Here is a 21,675-nt window from a genome sequence, read left to right as displayed (position 1 = left end):
ATAAATTATTTCATAAAATACAGATTTTTATTGAATAGTTATTATGTTCATTACTTTTTTTTTATGATATTATTTAATACTAAAAGTTGATTTAAGCGTCCAGATCATTTAGGTGTCACTAATTTGATTTTCTGTTTGGTTTTTATTTATTTATTTTAAAAATTGGTTAAATTTATTTGAATTTCTTCCCATTCAAAGAAAGAAACATAAAATTAAACGGAAATTTTCTCTTCCAAAAAAAATAGAAGAAATTATTTAGGAAACTATTTTGTGGGATTTTAGGAAATTCATATAATATTTAAAAAGATATAATATCCTAATCCTATATTCAAAATTCAAATCCAGCCGCTCCAACGGTCATATCATCTAGGGTTTTCTTCCTTCATTTGCACCTTTAAAAGGCCGCATTTCTTCTCTCGTCTCATCCAAACCAAACGAATTTCTCAGTTCCTTTGATCTTTGAAAAACAATGGATTTCCAATGCCTTACAAGGAAAGAGCTCCAGTTTCTTTGCAAGAGAAACAAAATCCCAGCTAACATTACTAACGTTGCCATGGTTGATGCTCTCAACGCTCTTGAGCTGGTAAGCCTTTTTTTTTATTCTTTTGGATCTGCGTTTTTATATATGTTTCAATCTTTGAAATTCCTATTTATTTTATATCTCATGACAATCAATTTTTTGGACTTTAATCAGGTGAAAAATAACATTCCTGGATTCTTTAGTCATGATTCTCGTGAAATGGTTTTGTTTGGTTTCCAAGAAAACACGGGAAAAGCAATAATGCTACTGAGTACTGAAAAAGGAAAATGAACTTTTTTCCCCCTCAAGAATCCGTTTACCAGATTTTAATATCAGATGAAAAACTATCATTTGTCTGGTAAACCGTTATTTTATTCTTTAATCAATGAAAGGGTTTTGTTTGATTGCCAAGAAAACGTGGGAAAAACAGTAATCTTATTGAAAAGGAAAGAAAATGAACTTTGTTTTCAGTAATCCATTTAACCAGATGAAAAGTATCATAGTAATATTTTTTATTGTGAAAAGATTCTGTTTGGTTGCCAAGAAAACATGGGAAAATCAATCATTTTGTTTGGAAGAAAAGAAACTGTTTTTAATTACCTGATATTAATCTCAAAGGAAAAAGAATCAATTTCTTGGAACTAGAAAAATGTGACCTTTTTCAGAGGAAAATATTCATTTTCTGTATTAATGATTGTAACAGGTTGAAGGACTTGAGGAGCTGCAGAATCAATCTCAATCCCCAGGAAAGACTGTGAATAAGGAAATTCTTGGTACTGTTACCCGGACTTCAACTAGTAGAAAGCCCAGCAAGGAAGAACAAAGCACACAATCAACCATCCGAACCCGAAAAACTGCAAGAAAAACAATGGCAGTGGAAGAAGAAAACAAGAACTTGAATATGCCTGAGGTTGAGGTTAAGGATCAGAGGAAGAGTGATGTAGTTGAGACTCCATTGCCAAGTGGTAGGAGCAAAGTCAAGGCTCAGAAAGAAGGTTCATTGCAGCCTACCTACAGTACAAGGCGGTCGGTGAGGTTGCTAGGGAAGAGCATGACTGGATTGAGTATCAAGGAGAGTGAGAAAATGCCTGCAAAGGTTGATGAAATGGTAGAAGGTGAAGATGGAAGAAAAAATGGTCAATCTGGTAAGTTTATTTTTTATGAATGAATTTGAGATTCCATTTTCAGGTTTTTAATTTGATCATCTCACTTGCAGGAGCTACACTAGAACTACCTTTGGCTCGGAATTTAAGTGTATCTCTTGAAGATGAAAGGGAATTGAAAGATGATGTTGAATGTGTCAATGTAGAAACTGATGAGAAGACTGAACTAGAAAGTGATGACAAGATTGCAGATGATCCTCTTGGAATCATAGATCCAAAGGGTATGAAAGCAAATTATTCCACTCTTTAACCATCTTAACATGCCAAACACTGTAATTTGTGTTTTCAAGCCATTTATAATTTTCTCTTCGGAAATGGTTGTTGTTACACTTGCAGATTCTGATAATAGTGCTGTCTCTGAAGATTCCATCAACTTAAATGAGGAATTGGTAGCTGATAAGGCTGATGATGTTGCTGTTTCCAATGATGCATGCGAGATCGAGAACTTAAATGAGAAATCGGTAGCTGATGAGACCAAGGAAGCTTATGAGGAACCGGTTGTTGATGAGACTAAATCAATTGCAGTACTGATTGCAAATGTTGACGATCTACCTGAAGAAGTTTCTGATCATTCTTCATCAGCAGATATGGAGGCAATGCATAATGATGTAACCATACTTCCGAAAGCTGAAGAGCATGCTGATGGTGATGTATCTCAAAACGTTTTGGTTCTCCCTGCGGAAGGTCATATGGATTCCTCAAAAGAGAAGGGAAATGAAGAATCTAATGATGATGATACATTCCTTGGCGACTATGACATCAAGAATGACACAGGATCTGAAAGTAAATCACTAGCTGAAGAGCAAATCACTGCTGATGCTCAAGTGTTCCAGATCTCCCTGCAGAAGTTCATATGGAATCCTCTGCAAAAAAGGGAAATGAAGAATCTAATGATGATGATGATGCATTCCTTGGTGATTCCAACATTGATGATGACACAGGATCTAACAGCAAATCATCAACTGATCAACTACAAGAGGAAGTTTTATGTGAACAAGAAGGTAGAAGTATTCCAACAGGTGCCTACAGCTATGAGGGCCCAAGGAATATGGTGTATGAAAAATCTGAAGAAACTGTTGATGATGGTGATGATGACAGCAAAGTAGATGAAGAATCTGATGATGATGATGAGGCATCATCTGAGGATTCCATGACAAACATGGTGTCTGAAGAAGCATCAGTTGATGCAAATGTAACCGAAGCTGAAACCACCCTTGTGAGTTCATTCCACAGAGCTTCCCAATCTATTGTGGATGATATAGCTCAGAAGATGGTAGACTATGGTGGTTCCGAAGCATTAATCAATGTCTGCATAAAGCCAGCGGAGGAATTTGCAGACACAACTCCTGTCTCAAACAGTGAGACTATTACAACCTCAATGCCGCTGTCGTCACCATCGAAAGCTCAATTTTCGCAGCCAAGTAAATCTTCAAACAAGGAACAGACAACAGTGGCCAAGACTCAAATGTCGGATAAGCTTAACAAGGAGAACAATGTGGAGAAGGAATTAGCGAAGCAGAAGTTGGAAAGTTTGAGTTTAAGACGACTAAAGAAGCTAAACAAGATGTTTGACAAACTAGAGATCAGTCATAAGGTGAGGTGGTAAAATATTAGAGCTTTTAAATGCTTTCAAATGCTTCAGTGTTAATAATTTCATTTATTTCTTTTTGCAGTTGCAGCAACCATGTGGAAAGAGCAAGAGACCAGCCTTGCAAATGTTGCCACAGAATTCGATGAAGAGTGAAGATGATGAGTAGCAAAACTGAAACAGACATTGCAAATGTTGGCCTTGCTATTTTTGAACAACAATGGTTTCTTGCCTTGTGTTTTCCTTTCCATTATTTTGCTAATAATGAGTCGGTCCTAAGGTGTAAGAGAGACCAATTTTGCTTTATCAAATGTTTGCATTCATTTCTTACCTGATTCTCTCGGCCCCCTTTCTTTGTGGTGCACAATTCATTATTTTGCTTAGTTGATTGTTTTCTGAATACTGGGAGTTGGAGATAATAAAAAAAGAAGAATCCTTAAAGGGACATTACAAATAGATGCTTATAATTTCAATATGCTATTTGAATATTTTTTTTAACTAGGTGAGTAAATTATTTCATGTGCATAGTTTTGAAAGGCACTAGGCACACCAAGACGCAGAGAATCACTTTTTATGCTAAAATCTTAATTGGTTAAGAGCAAAGCATCTCATGGTGTACACTACTTCACATGCTTGCGTTGCCAAACCTAATTGTATTTGTAGCCAGCGTTGATTTAGATCTTTCACAACCCATAGGATTCATGCACATGCACTTAGAGAATGTGCAGTTGACTCCATTAATTAGGCCGACTCAGCCATAACTGTATTATTTCAAAAGTCCTTGCTCTTCTTTGAGCTGTTTACATTTTTTTTCTCCAGTTGGTGCTTTTAACTTTCAATAAATACACGAGTCTAGGAGAGCTTCCCATTATGCACGACGCCCTTCACTCCAAAGAAGTTCCCATCTATGTTGCACACTAATTTAGGTGAAATTATTTCGATAAAATAATTTTATTATGAGTCAACACGTAGGAGACAATCATGCAATAGAAGTTTAGTATTTATTTCTCAAAAGAAATCACTCTTCATATTAAAGGATAATATTTGCACGCATAGGTCTCGTGGTAAACATGGCAAATAAATAACAATGCAGGGAAAGCATAAAACAACCAACGTGGTAAAAAAAGAAATACGATGAATATTAAATAACATTGGCAGTGATTTTTAAGGCAATTTGATTACAAAAGTAGAACGCTTCCTACCGACATTAATATTTACCTACTAGCTAACTCTTGGTTGTTTACCAGTTAATGAAGGATTTGATGAACTCGAAGGATTCTGAGACCCGTTATCTTGAGATGGCTCGACCACATGCACCGCCCCGTCACTCATCCCCAGCGCAATCTGGTTCACTTCTGATGGGTGAGCAGCTATGACCACGGCATACGCTGCACCATTGCTACCGCTGCAGAAAAGTTGTTTTTCATTTCTTGGTCAGCCATGGTACCTTTACAGAGCTTAAACATTGTATGTAAAATTATCATATGGTCATTATCTTTCACCTGACTGGTAATGAAGGTATATATGCGGAAGGCGCTATTCGACATCTGAGTCTCAAATTGTCTGAATCGAAAACTGCAACAGCGCCATCACAAAAACCAGCATAAACCAGTGAGCCATCGCAGGAATATATTGCACTCGAAATGGGAGCATTGAGCACCTCTTTCGGAGACCACTGCAAGAATTACACAATCAGTGGTTTATATATCATATCATCGGAAGAATTCCCAAGGATATCGAAAATGAATAAAACAATATATATGAATTATCATCATGCACAGACAACTACTAAACTCTCGTGCAATTATGGTGTTATAGTAAAACTCGTTAAAGTTCTGCAAAATTATGAACTAAAAACATTCAACTAGCAAAAAACCACTTACACGACTTTGGTCGGTCGTATCATATTGCAAATGGGCAACAATTTCATGATTTTGAATTGAATATTAACTTATGTATTCATATTTTAGATTGAAAGGCATAAGTATCTCTAGATCATCGATATTGGCTTAATTATACTTGAAATACCCCTCATTGTCGGAGCACAATTCAATTTCAAAATTTCAACCAGACAGTTACAACCGATGCTAGAGTTGCCCTTATTACCACATTAGTTGTGATCTCAGAAACGAGTTCCCGAAAGAAAAATGAGAAATTACTATGCAAGGAAAATAATGTGAGGTAGGCAACTTACGAAGCGCAAACACTCGAGCTTGCTGTCATAAATGGCTATTTGGCTTTCATGGACAACCAACAGATGAGTTTGGTCATTGTGAAACTGGACTTTGGTTTCTCCCGCTAAAGGAGATTGCCTACCAGCTGGGTCTTGTATGAACTTTGATTTCTTTTTATCCCATCCATCTATGCTCCAAACACACAGCTACAAGGGAAACAGTCGTATTAAACAAGTTGGTTAAATTACTTGTCACGTGGTACTTGGACCCGGGGATGAATTGAGGATATGGGTATGTGTCCAACATGGTATACTCGATTATTTTCTAATTTTGTCCATACACTTCGAAGATGTAAATATATGTCGGACACAGATACTCTTAGGGAAAATGAAGAGCCAGATTAACATTAAAGTTAAAGACACTAAATACAAGGGCAACATAGAATTAACGATATATCTACTAAAGTTGCATCATACGGTATTTGTTCAATCAATAATTAACCTGTGCATCAGCTCCTGAAGACACCAGAGAATTCAAAGTCTGCGAAAAGGCAAGTCCGGTTATCCGATTTTGGTGGCCCTTGAGTTTGGTTTTGACCTGCCAAAACACATCCAATGGCATACAAAAACTTAATAGTCAATATTATTAGTGAGCTGCTACAATGAGCTTTAGCTTCTCGTGAAATATTTTAGCATTTATATTTCGAAAACCACCAAACGGTCACATGTATAAACAAAATAGTTTCTACAGAAATCCAAGCTAGAAATAATACTTCACCTCATCAACTCGGACATTGTAAATTTGAATCGTGGAATCTTCCATGCCAATCGCAATAATATTATTGTCTTGCGGATGAAATGCCAAGAACGTGGCTTCTGGAGGCGGGGACATAAAGGTGGTCATCACCTGTTAAGAATTAACCACATAAGTCATGCGGATACCTTCAACGAACAAATAAAATCAGAGTTTTAAGTGAAAACTGAACTCACCTTAAATGTCATCATGTTGAACAAAGAAACCTTCCCTCCTGATGCAGACATAACATAAGAATCATTTTTAGATAGCGCAATACAGGCAGCAGACTCTTCAGCAGGTTTAGTCTCATTTATATCATTTGCATAGGAGTGCCACTAGGTGGCTGCCACAATTGTGGTGCAACGTATGCAGTAGCCTTCAAGTATTAGAGATGGACAAGTATTAGAAATGTGTTTAATACTAAGAATATGGATTTTCTCATTTAAAGACACAAGACGAACCTTGCCTAAGGGACTCCTTTCACTACGTTGCCATTTCCAAAGCTTGTGAACAGCATTCGAAGCAAGGGCCAAAAGAGCAAGACCAGAATTGGTATACAGCAGCCTAACCACCTGCAATTAAAGGTCACCAATCCTCGATTACAGGAATATATAAAGCCAAAAGTAGGACAAAAATAATATAAAACAATTCTCTAATAGACGAAGATTATACATGCATAAGACATAACTGATGTACAAATATATGGATGCATCCATCTATGCTACATTACAATTAAACTTTTTTTTTTTTAAATGTTACAATTTAACTTAATTTCTCACTACAGGTTAAGCATAAAACAGTAAAATTAATGCATATATCACATCACAGTCTAATTTTTTAAATTAAGCTATTATCCCGAAGCATGTTGGAAGAGACTAAAAGAACCGATGTATAGATGACCAAGTATTCCATCATTCCTCCTATAATGGGTGTAACAACAGGCTAAATATGACAGTTTTGCTTAGAATCAAATATCTAGGAAAGGAAAATAATTTTTTTGAAGGCAGAAAACGAAAATAATTAAGCAAAAAGATAGCATCCAATCATTCAAATGTTCTTCTCAATTTCCAAAAAGCTATAAAACTATGTTACCCAGATTTAGGTGTAAGTAATAGACATTGGTATGTGTCTAACACGGTATATTCAATTTATTTTTTCAAGATTTCCAAGTATTTGGAAGGACCGAGGATCACATCCCTATACCAGTTTTCAAGCAAATGTTGAACACAAGCATCGAGTACGGATGCTTCAAGAAAAGTGAAGTGTTGGGGTACCGTATATATAAATTAATATGCTTCCAATGTGTTTATATCATCTCTTTTACTGCTTAAACCAATGAACAGAAAAACCACCAAAATATGTGCCCCTACTGAATACATGTATAAAGTATCTTATTTTTGGCATGCATCGGGATGGAGGGCTAATGCTTTTTATATACCACAAAAGTAGCTATTATCGAGCCAGATTCAAACCCTGTTCTGTACAGCATGAATGAGATATTACATTAGGTACCAGGTTCAAACATGCCAAAGAATCTCATCCGACAGAAGATTGAAAAGGTCAAGAAGTTAAACAACCCACAAATAAATATCAAAATAAAACCAAGGAAAGAAGCCAAGCATTGCCATCATGCGAGTAAGTTTGTTACGAAACAACGATACACTGAAATCTGACTACCAATTGTTCTTCATACCTTTCCCGCTGTTATGGCATCAGATAACCGTAGGACTTTCAGGTGAGATGGGTCATTAATGTCAGGAATTCTCCAGCTCTTTACCTTGTCTGAATCATCAGAAATTCGTGGTTTAACATCCACAAGCCTGCTGCTGTCCATGGTACCCTACGAAGTACATCCAAATGAAATTAGGAATCCTGGTAACACCAAAGAAAAAATGCAACTGAAACAGCAGGCTGAATTTACAAGGCTTCCAATATATACAGGAGTGGAGACTCTATCCGGGCGTTCAAGGGATGGTGCAATGGCAGCATTTCCAACAGGACCAAGAGCATTAATGATCAATGGCTGTAGAAAACAAAGTTCGAAAGAAGTTAATAAGTAACATATTAGCAACATAGAAAGAATATTCACAAAAAAAAAAGACATGCAGAGAAAGCCGTAAAGATTCTGAAGCCATTTGCGTTGAAACAATCAAGAATTTCTACCCTTTATGCAGTATGACAAACTAGCAATGAGTTTATTTTGCTATGCTACCGGATATTGTAAGGTCAAACAAAGATATTATATTATTCCTTGTGATTGCATTGTGTAATAGTCGTAAAAGAGTCTCCATGGAAAAGCATCTTTGCTTAAGGTCATTATAATAGAAAAGTGCTACACATGGACCACAACCAGCCTAAAACCAAAAGACCAAAACCACAAAAGATAACGCAACCTAAACATCTCTGAAGAAACATAATCCATAATCAACCGATAGATTCACTGAAAGCACACAGTAAAAGCCTAAAACCATGCCTTCTATTCCAATATTCCGGCCTTTTTCCAGTAAGAAAGTCAACCCCCAAAAATCACACACAAACATGCACTAAGCAATGTCTCCTAGCAAGTTTAACCACCAAACCAACAGCACATGCAGTTCTAGGATATTTTATATCCTCCAAGGACGTGAGTTACATAGCCTTATTTAGATAAGACAATTGCCAAATCCAAGGAATAATTGCAAAGCAAAAAACTACCTTAGAATTAGCAGGTTCAGATGGGCCTCGATTTTTATCAACAGCCCTACTCTCCAACATCTTTATCAAGCGTGATCCATCACTGTTAGCCAAGATTTTGATACCATTATCGCTCGTTGTAACAGCCAACAATGAACCTTCCTTGTTGAATCTTAGTCTGGGACTGGCCTGTAAAAGGATCAGAACAGACTATTATGACATGCAACTTAACTACCAGAAATAGAAGGAGAGAAAAACATGTAACAATACTAACAGGCAACCCGCCATCTGCATCAACAGCTGTCAACATGGCAGTATTATCCATGTCCCAAAACTTAATCTGGAATTCATCACCAGCTGCTAAGAACCTGTTCCTCGTTGTGTCGAACTGGACAACACCTAAAGAATGCTTCCTAAAACCAGAATATGTTCTTTTGATCACTCCTTCACTCTCGTTCCATTCAACCAAATGGGATTCTCCATCTTTACTTGTTCCACAAGAGAAGAGCCTGCAGGAATAAATCAGAGTTTCTGTTCACATATGCATATTACACATTATACATATGTTACAAAGCTTGAAGATAAATAACATCGAAAGTAACCTTACAAAATTGGAAACAACCAGAAATTGACTATCTTTGGGGTGAGATGAACCACAGAAAAAAACCCCAACAATCTTCTTAATTTGAAAGAGTTCTAATGCATTTGAAATGCCAACATCTCAATGCATAATTATGCAAATATTATGTGTTGCAACATTATTGATTATAATTTCAAATAAAAAAGGTAAGGAAAGAAAGAAGGCATTGAACAAATTAAAAAATTTACCTAGTTCCATCGTCACTATATGCCATTGTTGTACACCAAAGTCCAGGAGCATCATAGTCCACTCTAGATCCTAGGCAATCATATAACCAAGCTTTAATCTTCCCATCAATGGCAGTGGAAAAGATAAACTGCTCATATGAAAGAGTTCACAGATATTACGTGGATGGAAAATGACCCAACCATGAACGACCACATAGAAGCAGAAATTAAATACAACTGTATTAGTAATTTTTATGTGAGATTTACCTGAATATTTTCCTTATAATGAGGGCAAACAGAATATACAGGAGATTCATGACCTTCAAAAATATGAAGTCTACGTCCAGCTACAGTGTCCCATACCTGCCAAACATGAGACCTTTTCAATACCGGCAAACCCATTTTCTTCAACTTAAGAAAACTAAAGAGTAAAAAGTTGATACCTTAATCATCTTATCGTCACCACATGTGACAATGCATAATTGCTTGTTGGGATAAGCAAATGCTATGTCATTAACACCTCCAACATGAGCATCAATCTAGAAGGTATAATAAGCTGTTAAGAACCTTTTTTTTTTGCAAGTTTCAACAGATATTATAACACATTGTGACAAGCTTACCTCCAAATGCTGCCTTAATTCTCCAGTTGGATTATACTGATATATCTGGACTATATGCTTTGAAAATGCAACACCTATAGAAAAAGCAATACTTAATTCAAGAATAGATACAAGTAATTTCAAGGAGGGGAAGACAGAGAGATCAAACGGTATTTAAGTTTCAAACAGCAAACAGAGGGAAGTATACCGAGCATAAGTCCATCAGGTGCCCAGACACATCGATTGACTGATATCACAGCATCATTCAACAGAGCCGTCTAGGGTAGAATAAATACAAAAAGAAAGTATCACACCGAAGTTAACTGATATCACAACATCATTCAACTTTCAAGCCCATATTTGTCCATGTTTTATGTGGTGGGAAGGTAGAATCCATCAAATATAGATTATACCATTGCCACAACAGAAAAATCTGTAAGGGTCAATAAAGAAAGATGAAATGGTAAAAACCAGAGGAAGTTATATGGTACCTGCAAAGGCATGGAAGCAGCTGTGATATCCCAAACCTTGAACAGTTTATGGCTCAATCTTTCCCGAGATCCTACTTCCCAAAGGCCGATGTCACCAACATTTGTGCCAACTAAAATAAAAAGGTTAAACCGTCAATAAATCAGCAATGAATGCTAATCTTTTTTAGAATTTTCAAAGCAAAATGGCATGAAGAAGAAAATATATATTTACATAGGAGAATAGTTTGTTGTTGAGGATGAAAGTCCATGCTCATGACATTAGATCCTTGATTAAGGGCCCGAACAACGGTTTTTGGAATGTCATCCTGTGAGTATACATTGGGAGTATGTGCGATACCATAAAAGGATACCTGCAGAAGCCATGTGTCAGCACATTCTCAGTACTTAAATGGAGGTAAGAAGAAAATAATAATGTCAAAAAATAACTGAGGGAACCTAAGACAACAAAGGAATTGCCAAATATATCCACACCTCGTCAGGTTGGCCGGTACGAATGCGCTTCATCAAATGCTCAGAATCAGCCAAATGGTAATCCATCCCTTGCATACCAGATGGTGTCCTTGGATGCTTGAGGAATGCAGCTAAACCATCACAGAAAAATTATCAAATAAAGCAAGTTTACTGAAACATTATTTCAACAGAGACACCAAACGCCAACGCATTGTACCCACCTGCATTAGAGGGTTGGACAAGACCAGGGGGACCTGCTGCCACAGCTGCAGCATGAGGTAAAGAAGGATTACCACTTGAGATCCAACCCGCAATAGCACCAGAGGATGGGGAAACAACAGGCTGAAATGACTGCACATCGGAGTCGTATAAGAAATTTTTTAGAATGTTTCATATATTTTATATGAGAAATTAATACAAATACTTACACCATGGGCACCAATAGGAGGGAATGCCCCAGCCCTAGGAATTGGTCCAACAAGGGGACTGCTAGTCGGAGGAGGAGGTCGAGCACCATTAGTAGTGGGAGAACAAGAATGATCCATAAAGAGAGTTTTAATGTCAGGTTGAACGAGGATTTTTGCAAAGCTGATGTTGCCAATTCAGACTGAAAAATAGAGAAAATGAGCTAACAGAGACTGAACCAATCTAGAGTCGATTGTATCAATTGTTCTATATGCCCTTTGTTAAAGTATCAAGGTACTAACTGAAACGCCAAAACCCAAACGTTGCTTTCACAATGGATAAAAGAAGAAAAGACGGAACCAAAAAATACCGAACAAGATTTAGTAAAATAACCATCGAGCGGGTAAACAATAACCTCTGGTTTATTAAGGTCCTCAGTCGTGAACTCTTAAAAGCTGGGAATGCAAGCTTATCGTGAAATAAGGGGTTCGCTTCAATGAGCTTCTTAAGCTCTACAAGCATAATATTTCGAGCGGATTTTGTGTCACCATATTTTGAAAGCTGCTCATTTTTTCTGATAACAGAAAACAAACAGCAAAATTTAGCTTAATTCAATCAGGTAACTGTCAAGAGCAGGGTTTCAAAAACGGTCCGCGACCGCGATTTCGTCCGCGATATAGCGGCTTCACCGCTGTCCGAGTTACCCGCGACGGCCGCAATTGCGCCCGCGACGGCCACAATCACGGTAAATCCGAAATAACCGAAAACGCGACCACGATTTGAAACCCTGGTCAAGAGCAAAAAGAAAGCACAAGTACACACCTAAAGTTATCAAGAGTAAGCAACTGGGTAATCTCCTTAAAAAGTTCCTCATTGAATGATGCAAAAACCTTCAGATCCTTAAAAAGAATTTCTACAGCTTTTGCTCGATCCTGCCTGATAGAAGATGATGCATAGATTAACTCCAAACTTAAGAAAGAAGCATGAGAGAAAACTGCATAAAAGCCACGTAAGCCTTGGGCTGAAAAATGTTCCTAAGTTCAAGATAAGCTACCTCTGCTACTCTATAAAGTGTCCCTTTGACATCATCCGCTTTGGAAATTTATAAGTGTAAGAAGCACAAAGTTTGCAAATCCTAGACATTGACAAGCAAGATATTAATCGCAATACATTATGTGCTCACCTGTCAAGAGCTTCCAAATACTTCTGCTTCCTAATTTCAAAGAAAATCTTCATTGAGTAGCGATTATCTTCAACCTTCGTAAACCCACACAGATAACGCTCAACTTCGTCCCATTCACCAGCCTGGACTTGATCTTCAAAATGTTTCATATTGAAGAAAAAACCAGACTCCTGTTCTAACCTAGAATATGAGCACACCATCACCAAGCCACATGCAAAAGCACACAATAAAAGCTATAAGCGTCGAATGCCAAAGCAAGGATTAGTAGAAACGTATTCAAAAGTGAATTAACTCGAGCCTATCAAACTGCCAGGGAATGAAAATAAAGGTATGAATAACCGAAAGGCCATGTTCTTGTTTTACATTTTTTCCCTTTTTCTTTGCCACTAATAAAGCCATTTCTATAATGCCAAACAAATATACATGATTTTCTCCATTGCAATTTGCAACACAAAAAGGCATTAGCTAACATGATGGAAATATGCTCTTCCCTCTGTCAGCCATAGGCAAAAAAACTCTTAAGTCATTATCATTCTAACCTAGCTCAACAGCCAAAAAGTTCAAATGAACCAACATAGCAAAATGAAGCAAAGAACTTACTTATGAACAGTTTCCTTGAGCTTTTCCTCATCCAGGAACTGTAATATCAAAACACCAGCTCCCTACTCAAGGAAGACATTGTCCCGGGTACTCCTAGTCGCTCCAGCTCAAAGATTAAATGATGAACCAAGAAATCAACTTTTTTTAAAAATTAACACAAAAACACCTTACAACACCAACAAAACCCAATAATTGAAAAGGCCCAAAGAATACCCAGAAAATGGCATTCCTTCAACTCCCTTCTTCAATACTTAATTTCTAATATCACTCATTAAACACTCTACTTTCACTGCTCCCACAAACCAACCATTCAAGTTGCTTTGGCCAAAACAACAAAAACCCAAATTGTTAAAAACAATAACCAGGCCAAAGAACCCTTTGAAGACCTCTTTTACAAGCAAACCCCAACCTTCACATGAACCCTAATTTCCTTTAACCGTAAATAAACGATCCAAAAAACTGAAGCAACAAAGTGTGAGAGTTAGATAAAGCTTGAACTTCACTCACAACAAAAAGTCTGAAACTTTCAAGTTTTATTTGTGTACACTAAGAGAAAGAGCTAACCAAAGAACCAAAAAGAGTATAGTTTGCCCTTTGATGTAACACCATGAAAGAGCAAGCAGAGTAAAAAACTATAACAGGGTTAGGTTTTTTTTCTTTTTTACTTTGTTTTTCTCCTGCAACAACCTTAACTTTTGTCTGAAAAATAAAATTAGAAAAGGGTAAACTCAAACTTTGATTCTCTTTCTCTGTCTGTATCTTTTTGTTTGCAAGATTAGGACAAAGGTCTGCTGGACTTTTTTTTTTCCTTTTCTTCCTTCTTTTTCTGTTTATGTCTCTCACACACACAAATACAAATTTGTCCGATTAATTGGTATGACAGTTGGATGCTATTTCAAATAATAGCATGCTAGAATCTATAGGGGTGTTCGGATAAAGTAATATGAGATTCTTATGGAATGGAATTAATATTTTTATGTTTGATTGGTCGGAAATCTCATTCTAAGTAATGTTTTATTATAAATAGTAGATTTTTTTAGATATATTACCGGGAATGTCATTATCTTCATTTATTTAGATGTTGCTAGATTACCGACGTTTTGGACTAAAATACCTTTAAATTTATCCTTAAAATATTTTAGATTTACAAAAAATATATATATAATTACAATTTTATATGAAGTTTAGGGATTAAAATAAAATTTTACCCTTTCATTAAATATTTTTATATTTTTAATTTATAAAAAAATAAATTTTATGAATTTAAATTTTTAAAGAAATATTAAATATTTTCAACTTGTTAAAAAATAATATATAATAAGGATAATTTTGTCAAATATATCTAATAATATTTATTCATTTAACCAAACACGGTAATCTTACATTCCTGCTAAACCAATCAAACACAAAATATAACATTCTCAGTAATCCTATTCTCTGGTAATCTTACATTCCCACTGGTAATTTTTATTTTTATTTTTATTTTTATTTTTATTTTGAAAATAACTCATTTTTCCTATCCAATAAATAGTTCAATATAATATAGTAAATGGTGTAATTGAATTTTATTTCATCTTATTTTATTACAATACTTTAAATTTATTTAATTTTCTCATTAAATTTAATATAATTAATATTTTTGGTCACTCAATCGTTAAATATTTAATAGTATTCAAAATGATACCATTTTAAAAAAACAAAAATTTTCACCGAACGACATCGTTTGCATCTATATAACATCTCATTTATAACGTCGTTTGTTAGAAAAAGATTGAGTAACCAAAATGCTAATTGTGTGAATTCAGTGAGAAAATTGAATGAATTTAAATTACAGTGAGTGAAATAGGAGAGAATAAAGTCCATTGATGATTAGTGTAATTTACCCTATAATATAATAAGAAATAGGGCGATTTTCCCGGTATATCACCGGTGATCGGTATTATTACTGATCTAACACCGGTCAGACTATATTTCCCGATCTAACACCCTTAGCAGGAAAGCGCGCCCCCTGAATCGCGCTATATGTTGATTTGGCTCCACGTGGATATAGCGCGCGCCCTATCCCGCGATATACGGTGATCTGGCGCCACGTGGATATAGCGCGCCCCCTGATACGCGCTATACTTGGATATCTGACACGTGGGGTATAGTGCGGTGCAAGGGGCGCGCTATACCTAAATACCCAACCCTTCACATCCCCATCTCCTATAAATATCCCATCCTCAATCACTTTTATCACACCAAATCTCTCAAATCTCTAAATTTCTCTCAAATACTCTCTTTTTAAGGTATATTTTATAATATTTTTATTATTATGTTTTTACTTTATTTAATATTTTATTAATATAATTCTTGTGCATATATATAATGGAAGGCAGTCTACTTCTCTCGAATGGAAATCATATATCTCTACACTTTGCTGATACGGTAACATTTTAACATTTTAATTTAATTTAAATTATTAGTAATATTTAGTTGATTGATTTAATGCATGATTATTAGATTAAGAATTAAATATCTCGACACTTTACTGATACGGTAACATTTTAACGTTTTAATTTAATTTAAATTATTAGTATAATTAGTTGATTCATTAATGCATGATTATTAGATTAAAAATTAATTTTGTAGTTATTATTTTTAGGAGAATGACCGTGTATTAGATCCTTTTATTAGGAATCTTAGTTAGTGATACCCAGCTGTGTCTTGCCGTATTATAGAGGCTGGATTCGGTTACATAGGTAGATATCAGGGTCACTGTAAGATAGAGTCAGACCTGATTTCTGCCTTAGTAGAGCGGTGGAGGCCGGAGACCCACACATTCCATCTTCCGTGTGGAGAGTGCACGATCACGCTTGGGAATGTTTTTATGCACCTGGGGCTTCCGGTGGATGGAGATGTGATATCGGGGATAACTTCCGGTTCTTGGACTACTTTGTGTCGGGATAGTCTAGGACGTGTCCCGAAAAATTTTATCGGAGGTAGGATACCGTTAAATTGGTTAGATGCCAATTTTCGGGAGTTGAGCGCAGACGCCTCTGAGGATGAGTTAAGATGTATGCACGGGCATGCATACTGCAGCTGATAGGAGGGTTGTTGATGCCGGATAAATCGCGCAACCTAGTTCACTGCATATGGTTGCGACATCTTAGCGACTTTCATCTCGCCGGATCATTCAGTTGGGGCTCGGCAGTTTTGGCTTTGCTGTACAGGGAGATGTGTGGAGCCACTGACTACAGCGTAATGCTATCGGCGGATGTCTCCTGCTGCTGTAGTCTTGGGCATGATACGATTGTCCTTTTATGTCCCGTTGTGAACCCATTCGTATTTCCACTAGGGAGGTAATTATAAACATGATTTTGTATATTAATAATTTTATACAGCGTATAACAATTTTTAATTAGATTATTATTTTGATAAAAATTATATTTTTTGTTTTAGTTTGAATGGGTGCCATATTCTACTGATGATATGAGGGCGGTGATCCCACTTGAGTTGAGGGGTCCATCAGATGTTTGGATGGCGATGGTCCCTCTGATCTGTTATGCGACCGTCGAGTGGCACTCTATTGATCGTGTGCTCCGGTAGTTTGGTTGTTTTCAACCAATTCCGAAAGCACCTCACAATATGGACGAGTTGCATAGCTTAGATAGACGCGGCAAGATAGATACATATTGGCTGGTGAGGCATCATGGGTGGGTCGTGTTGTGGGAGGATCGACATCGGCGTCTTCCCCGTAGAGAGCCCATTTTTTATGACCTTTTGATGTATGCTGAGGATTATTATGAGTGGTTCAACAGTAACGGGAAACTGTCCTATATATGATGCACCAGCAGGACCTTCCCAGCAGCCATATATGATGCCTCCATCGCCTTTCCATTACCAGATGTCGCCGCCGCTGCCTTCACCTGGTTTTATGACCCCGCCAAAACCACCGTCACAGATGACCCCTCCAGGAGGCTATTATGGTCTATGTTTGTAGATCCGACTTGGGGTTCATATGATGGATATTTGGCGGGCTCATCCTCATCACCCATGGTCGCAGCACAGACACCTCCTGTACAGTTTTCACACTCAGCGATGTCTGGGTTTTCCCAGTTTTCCCAGTTTTCGTATGCCGGTGGGATAGTCAGTCATACACCTCCAGGGTCCTTATTCTATGGAGGTGCTTCATCGTCATCAGCTCCTCATCAACCTGATGTACCTGCTCAGGACAATGACGATGACAATGACGACGATGACGATGGTGACGACGACGATAACAATGATGATGACAGCGAGGAGTCAGAACCAGTGATACGAAGAAATCCTCCTCGAGACCGACAGCCACCGCCATGCGGAACACATTCGCGACGTAGGCATCGATAGATTTTTTGTTTAATTGTAATTTTTTATTATTTCTCATTTAATACTTACTTTACTTTGTTAAATTTGTTGGACTTTTTTTAAATATATTTTAGTTAATTTTTTTTATTACCATTTAATATCAGTTATTGTAATTTGGTTATCATTTACCATTTTATTCTTATTGTAAGTTTGTTGTATTTAAATATCAAATTGTTATTAGTTTGATAAAATTTAATAATTGTGTTCATTTTTTTAATCTTCATCAGCGATTATCGAATGACATTAACTTGAAGTAAATGCAAATTAAAATACAAGAATTATTATTTGATAAACAAATACATCATTTCCTCATCAACTGTTACTTGATGAGAACAGAAGTGGACATGTTTTTCTAGTGTGTCATGGGTTTCTACAATGGTCACATCTTCTGTCTTGTCTAGATCTTTCTCGAATATCCATATCGCAATGAATTCGATTGGATTTTGGATGACCACGCTCCCTTAATAAACTCAGATTTGGTACAATCGGAAGCCAAAATTGAACCTCATCAGGGTCTTTATCATTACCTATTGGGGGAAACTCAAATTCGTATACCTTAAAAACTTCAGATAATAGGTATACGGGATCCACAAAAATGATTATAGTCTTGACGTGTATGGGAGCAAGCTGCTATCACATGAGAGCATGGATACTTCAGAGCTTGAAAAAACCCGCAGTCGCACGCTCTGTCCCTTAGATTTACTCTTAGCGACACAGCTTCAATCCCTTGAAGAGGTCGGGGCAACTCTGTGACACGAAATATTTCATCCCTTCTAGAGAAGCTTGTTACAGACATTCCATTTGATGCAGCAATTTTTTTATGTAGATCTGCAACTAATCTAGGGTGATAGACATGACTGCCTTGCATCCAGGTTTGAGCTTGTCCCCCGAGCTTCGCAAAAAGTGCCCCCAAACGAAAATATGTAGTTTTTACCAAAGCCGCTACATGTAAGTGACGTGCACCCTTTAAGGTTGAATTGATTGCCTCAGCCAAGTTGGTCGTCATGCGTCCATATCGATATCCACCATCATATGCGTTCGTCCACATTTCTTTATCGATTAGGCTGATGTATTCGTAACCTTCCTCATTCTTCGCCCGCAAATCTTGAAGCATTGATTCAAACGTTCGAGGAAGTAGTTCGTAACCTGATCAAAAAATGTATAACTTATTAACTTACTTTCTTTGCAAAATTAAAATGATCAAAAAATGTATAACTTACTAACTTGCTTTCACTTACCCATGCGCACAATTAATTGACGCTCATCATTCTTCTTGTACCTTCCATGATAGTTCGCAACAATGTGTTGGAGACAATACCTATGTTAGACAAAGGGTGGTTGCCACATTGGACCCAAAAACTCCATTGCTGCTTTGATCCCAGCTCCGCGATCTGAAATGACACAAATTTTTCCCTCGTGATGTGCACGTAAATTTCGGAGAAAAAAGCCCAAGAATCTATATCTTCTCTTCTTTCGAAGAGCAAAAGCAACTGGAAGAATGTTGCGATTGCCATCTTGGACAACTGCCAATAATAAAACTTGTTTGTATTTTCCATACAAGAAAGTCCCGTCGATCTGGACCACAGGCTTGTAGTATTTGGCAGCATTAACGCACTATGGGTAACTCCAAAAAACCCGGTAGAATTGGCATCGATCGCGAAGAACTCGATCATTATGGTATGCATAGGAGGTTTCGAAGTCCACAATTATCCCAGGATTCAACGTCTGCACCAGCCTAACCAACCTGGAAGTTCGTTGTAAGATGCATCCCATTCACCATGAAGTTTGACAATGGCATTTTGTTTTGCCAACCAAGCTTTTTTATAGGAGACGGTGTACCCATACTACGATTGTATAGCTGAAATCAACACTGCAACAGCTATATGAGAGCTTGCTTTTACCATGGGCATGATGGCTTGGCATATCACTTCAGAGTCCAAGTTCAGATGATCTTGGCTGACCCCTCCAGCACAACATGTGAGGACCGTTGTATACTGTTAGTTCCCATATGTTGTTTTTCCTCTTCATTTTCATACACGACCATCCAATTGCATCCGTTTTCGCGTCGGGCACAATAGCATACATATTTTTCGGTCGTCGATCGGTTGACTCTGGACTGAACAGATGATATTGTAATTTTTGATAGCCATCATCGCTTCTTCTTTGCTTGAAAACTCCATGCCTAAAGATAACTCACCATCATTTATTGATGAGTAATATCCATAGTCACATACATATTTTTCGGTCGTCGATCGGTTGACTCTGGCTGAACAGAATTACGAATATTGTAATTTTTGATAGCCATCATCGCTTCTTCTTTGCTGAAAACTCCATGCCTAAAGATAACTCACAATCATTTTGATGAGTAATATCCATAGTCACCCGAGATGAGGCATATCCGCAAATTCTGGCCCGTACATTGCACCATAATCAGCTTCATACATGTGTGCAGGAGGGTCAGTTTGTGCCATATTTCCTGGAATTTCATCATCATCGAGTTGAATTGCGATGATTCTAGGTGAATGAATAGTCCAGTCTCAGCACCATCCGCACCAGGCTCACGAAGCGGTTCTTCTGGTGGAGATGATGGTTCCTCCATGCTCTCCACATTTAGGTCGAAGAACCTACTACTACTGCAAGCCTTCTCCTTGAACTGGAAGGCATATCGACATTGAGATCGAAAAAGCTCGCAGTCGAATGCCTCCCACTGGAGCTTGATGCCATCGTGTCAAATGGAAACGGCACAGATGGTTGCGTCGATGGCATCTCCCTATTAAGGTCAAAGGGATTTGCAGATGAATGTCATACCCTTGAACTGGACGCGGTGTTTCCATACGTATTGTTCACCAGCCCATAGTGTGAGCTTAAAGATTGACCCCGAACAGCACGCACTTGAACAAAATGTTCATACATCTCATAGCGGAGTCTGAATAATTACTTTGAGCTTCAACCATCATTTGAACATCATCATTGTTCGAAAGTTCGAACGCTGTATAAGTTAATGGGCAACAATGATGTTGGAAATCTGTACTGCAACGACGACATTCTTCTACTTCCAACATGAATCTTCCTCGAAATCTTCGTTATTAGCTCCTCAAGAGTTATTTCTCTTGAATGATATTTTAACAAGCTCATTTGATACGAAAACAACGCCGGTTTCATCTCTCGAATTTCACCATCATAATAACATAGTGAAAGTCGCGCCATTCTTTGAGTTTAAAAGTGCGACAATATTTATCTGCAAAAAAATAATTTAATTAATATTTTAATTATTACCTGCACCGCAAAACTATTCGACGTATGCTCCCGCTTTCAATTTTACAAACATAAAAATTAATTGAAAATAATTAGTATAATATTTTTTCAAATAATGATAATAAACAATAAGTAATAATAAAAAATTATAACAAAAATTACCTTATAACGAAAATCACACGAGTTCTAAATCAAATTGAGAGATTACGATATTATTACTCGTTGACGGAATTGTTGTATTAATTTATAAGAGAGGAGAGATGCGAGAGATGTGAGCCGGATGAGAGTATTTATAAGCATATAAGGCGCGGTACCTGTACCGCGCTATATTATAAAGATATAGTGCGGATCAGAGACCGCGTTAAATATAATTTTGGTACGTCGTATAGCGGCCCCCCTGATTCGCACTATACCCCTACGTGGGTAAACGCGTATCAGGGGGCCGCTATACCCCACGTGTACCCAGTCATCGTATAGCGCGGTTCAGGGGGCGCTTTCCTCAACGTGGCGCCAAATCACATAGCGCGTTCAAGGGGCGCGCTTTCCTGCTAAGAGTGTTTAGATCGAGAAAATCTGACCGTGTTTG

The 21,675-nt window shown here is 37.3% G+C and overlaps 2 protein-coding genes across 2 annotated transcripts; one reads left to right on the top strand and one right to left on the bottom strand.

Annotated features, from left to right (window-relative positions):
- The first annotated feature begins 456 nt into the window (after positions 1–456).
- LOC120145097 lies at positions 457–2,918 on the top strand. The gene is made up of 5 exons (XM_039158996.1): positions 457–583; positions 1,224–1,665; positions 1,737–1,904; positions 2,020–2,738; positions 2,790–2,918. The coding sequence occupies exons 1-5, from the start codon at positions 470–472 to the stop codon at positions 2,835–2,837; spliced, it is 1,491 nt and encodes a 496-aa protein (XP_039014927.1). The 5' UTR covers positions 457–469; the 3' UTR covers positions 2,838–2,918.
- Positions 2,919–4,255: 1,337 nt separating this feature from the next.
- Positions 4,256–14,349, bottom strand: LOC120145732 (protein TOPLESS-RELATED PROTEIN 2-like). The gene is given in 28 exon segments (XM_039159488.1): positions 4,256–4,676; positions 4,774–4,946; positions 5,466–5,651; positions 5,947–6,042; positions 6,223–6,351; positions 6,435–6,562; positions 6,565–6,616; positions 6,702–6,812; positions 7,934–8,080; positions 8,162–8,263; positions 8,935–9,102; positions 9,188–9,422; positions 9,742–9,869; positions 9,988–10,083; positions 10,164–10,259; positions 10,341–10,414; positions 10,528–10,597; positions 10,811–10,920; positions 11,022–11,160; positions 11,282–11,391; positions 11,482–11,611; positions 11,689–11,830; positions 11,832–11,867; positions 12,081–12,239; positions 12,488–12,601; positions 12,849–13,028; positions 13,449–13,497; positions 13,500–14,349. Coding segments are annotated over 28 exon segments (3,372 nt in total). The 5' UTR covers positions 13,528–14,349; the 3' UTR covers positions 4,256–4,492.
- Between the last annotated feature and the right edge of the window lie 7,326 nt (positions 14,350–21,675).

Source organism: Hibiscus syriacus, unplaced genomic scaffold (assembly GCF_006381635.1).
Source record: "Hibiscus syriacus cultivar Baekdansim isolate YM2019G1 unplaced genomic scaffold, ASM638163v2 tig00110893_pilon, whole genome shotgun sequence".
Classification (NCBI taxonomy): domain Eukaryota; kingdom Viridiplantae; phylum Streptophyta; class Magnoliopsida; order Malvales; family Malvaceae; genus Hibiscus; species Hibiscus syriacus.
This window is presented reverse-complemented; position numbering and strand designations above follow the sequence as displayed.

Coding starts and splice junctions, on each gene's coding strand:
- LOC120145097 (XM_039158996.1), top strand. CDS start 470: ATGGATTTCCAATGCCTTACAAGGAAAGAGCTCCAGTTTCTTTGCAAG. Junction 584..1,223: donor CTCTCAACGCTCTTGAGCTG/GTAAGCCTTTTT, acceptor TGATTGTAACAG/GTTGAAGGACTTGAGGAGCT. Junction 2,739..2,789: donor GGGCCCAAGGAATATGGTGT/ATGAAAAATCTG, acceptor ACAGCAAAGTAG/ATGAAGAATCTGATGATGAT.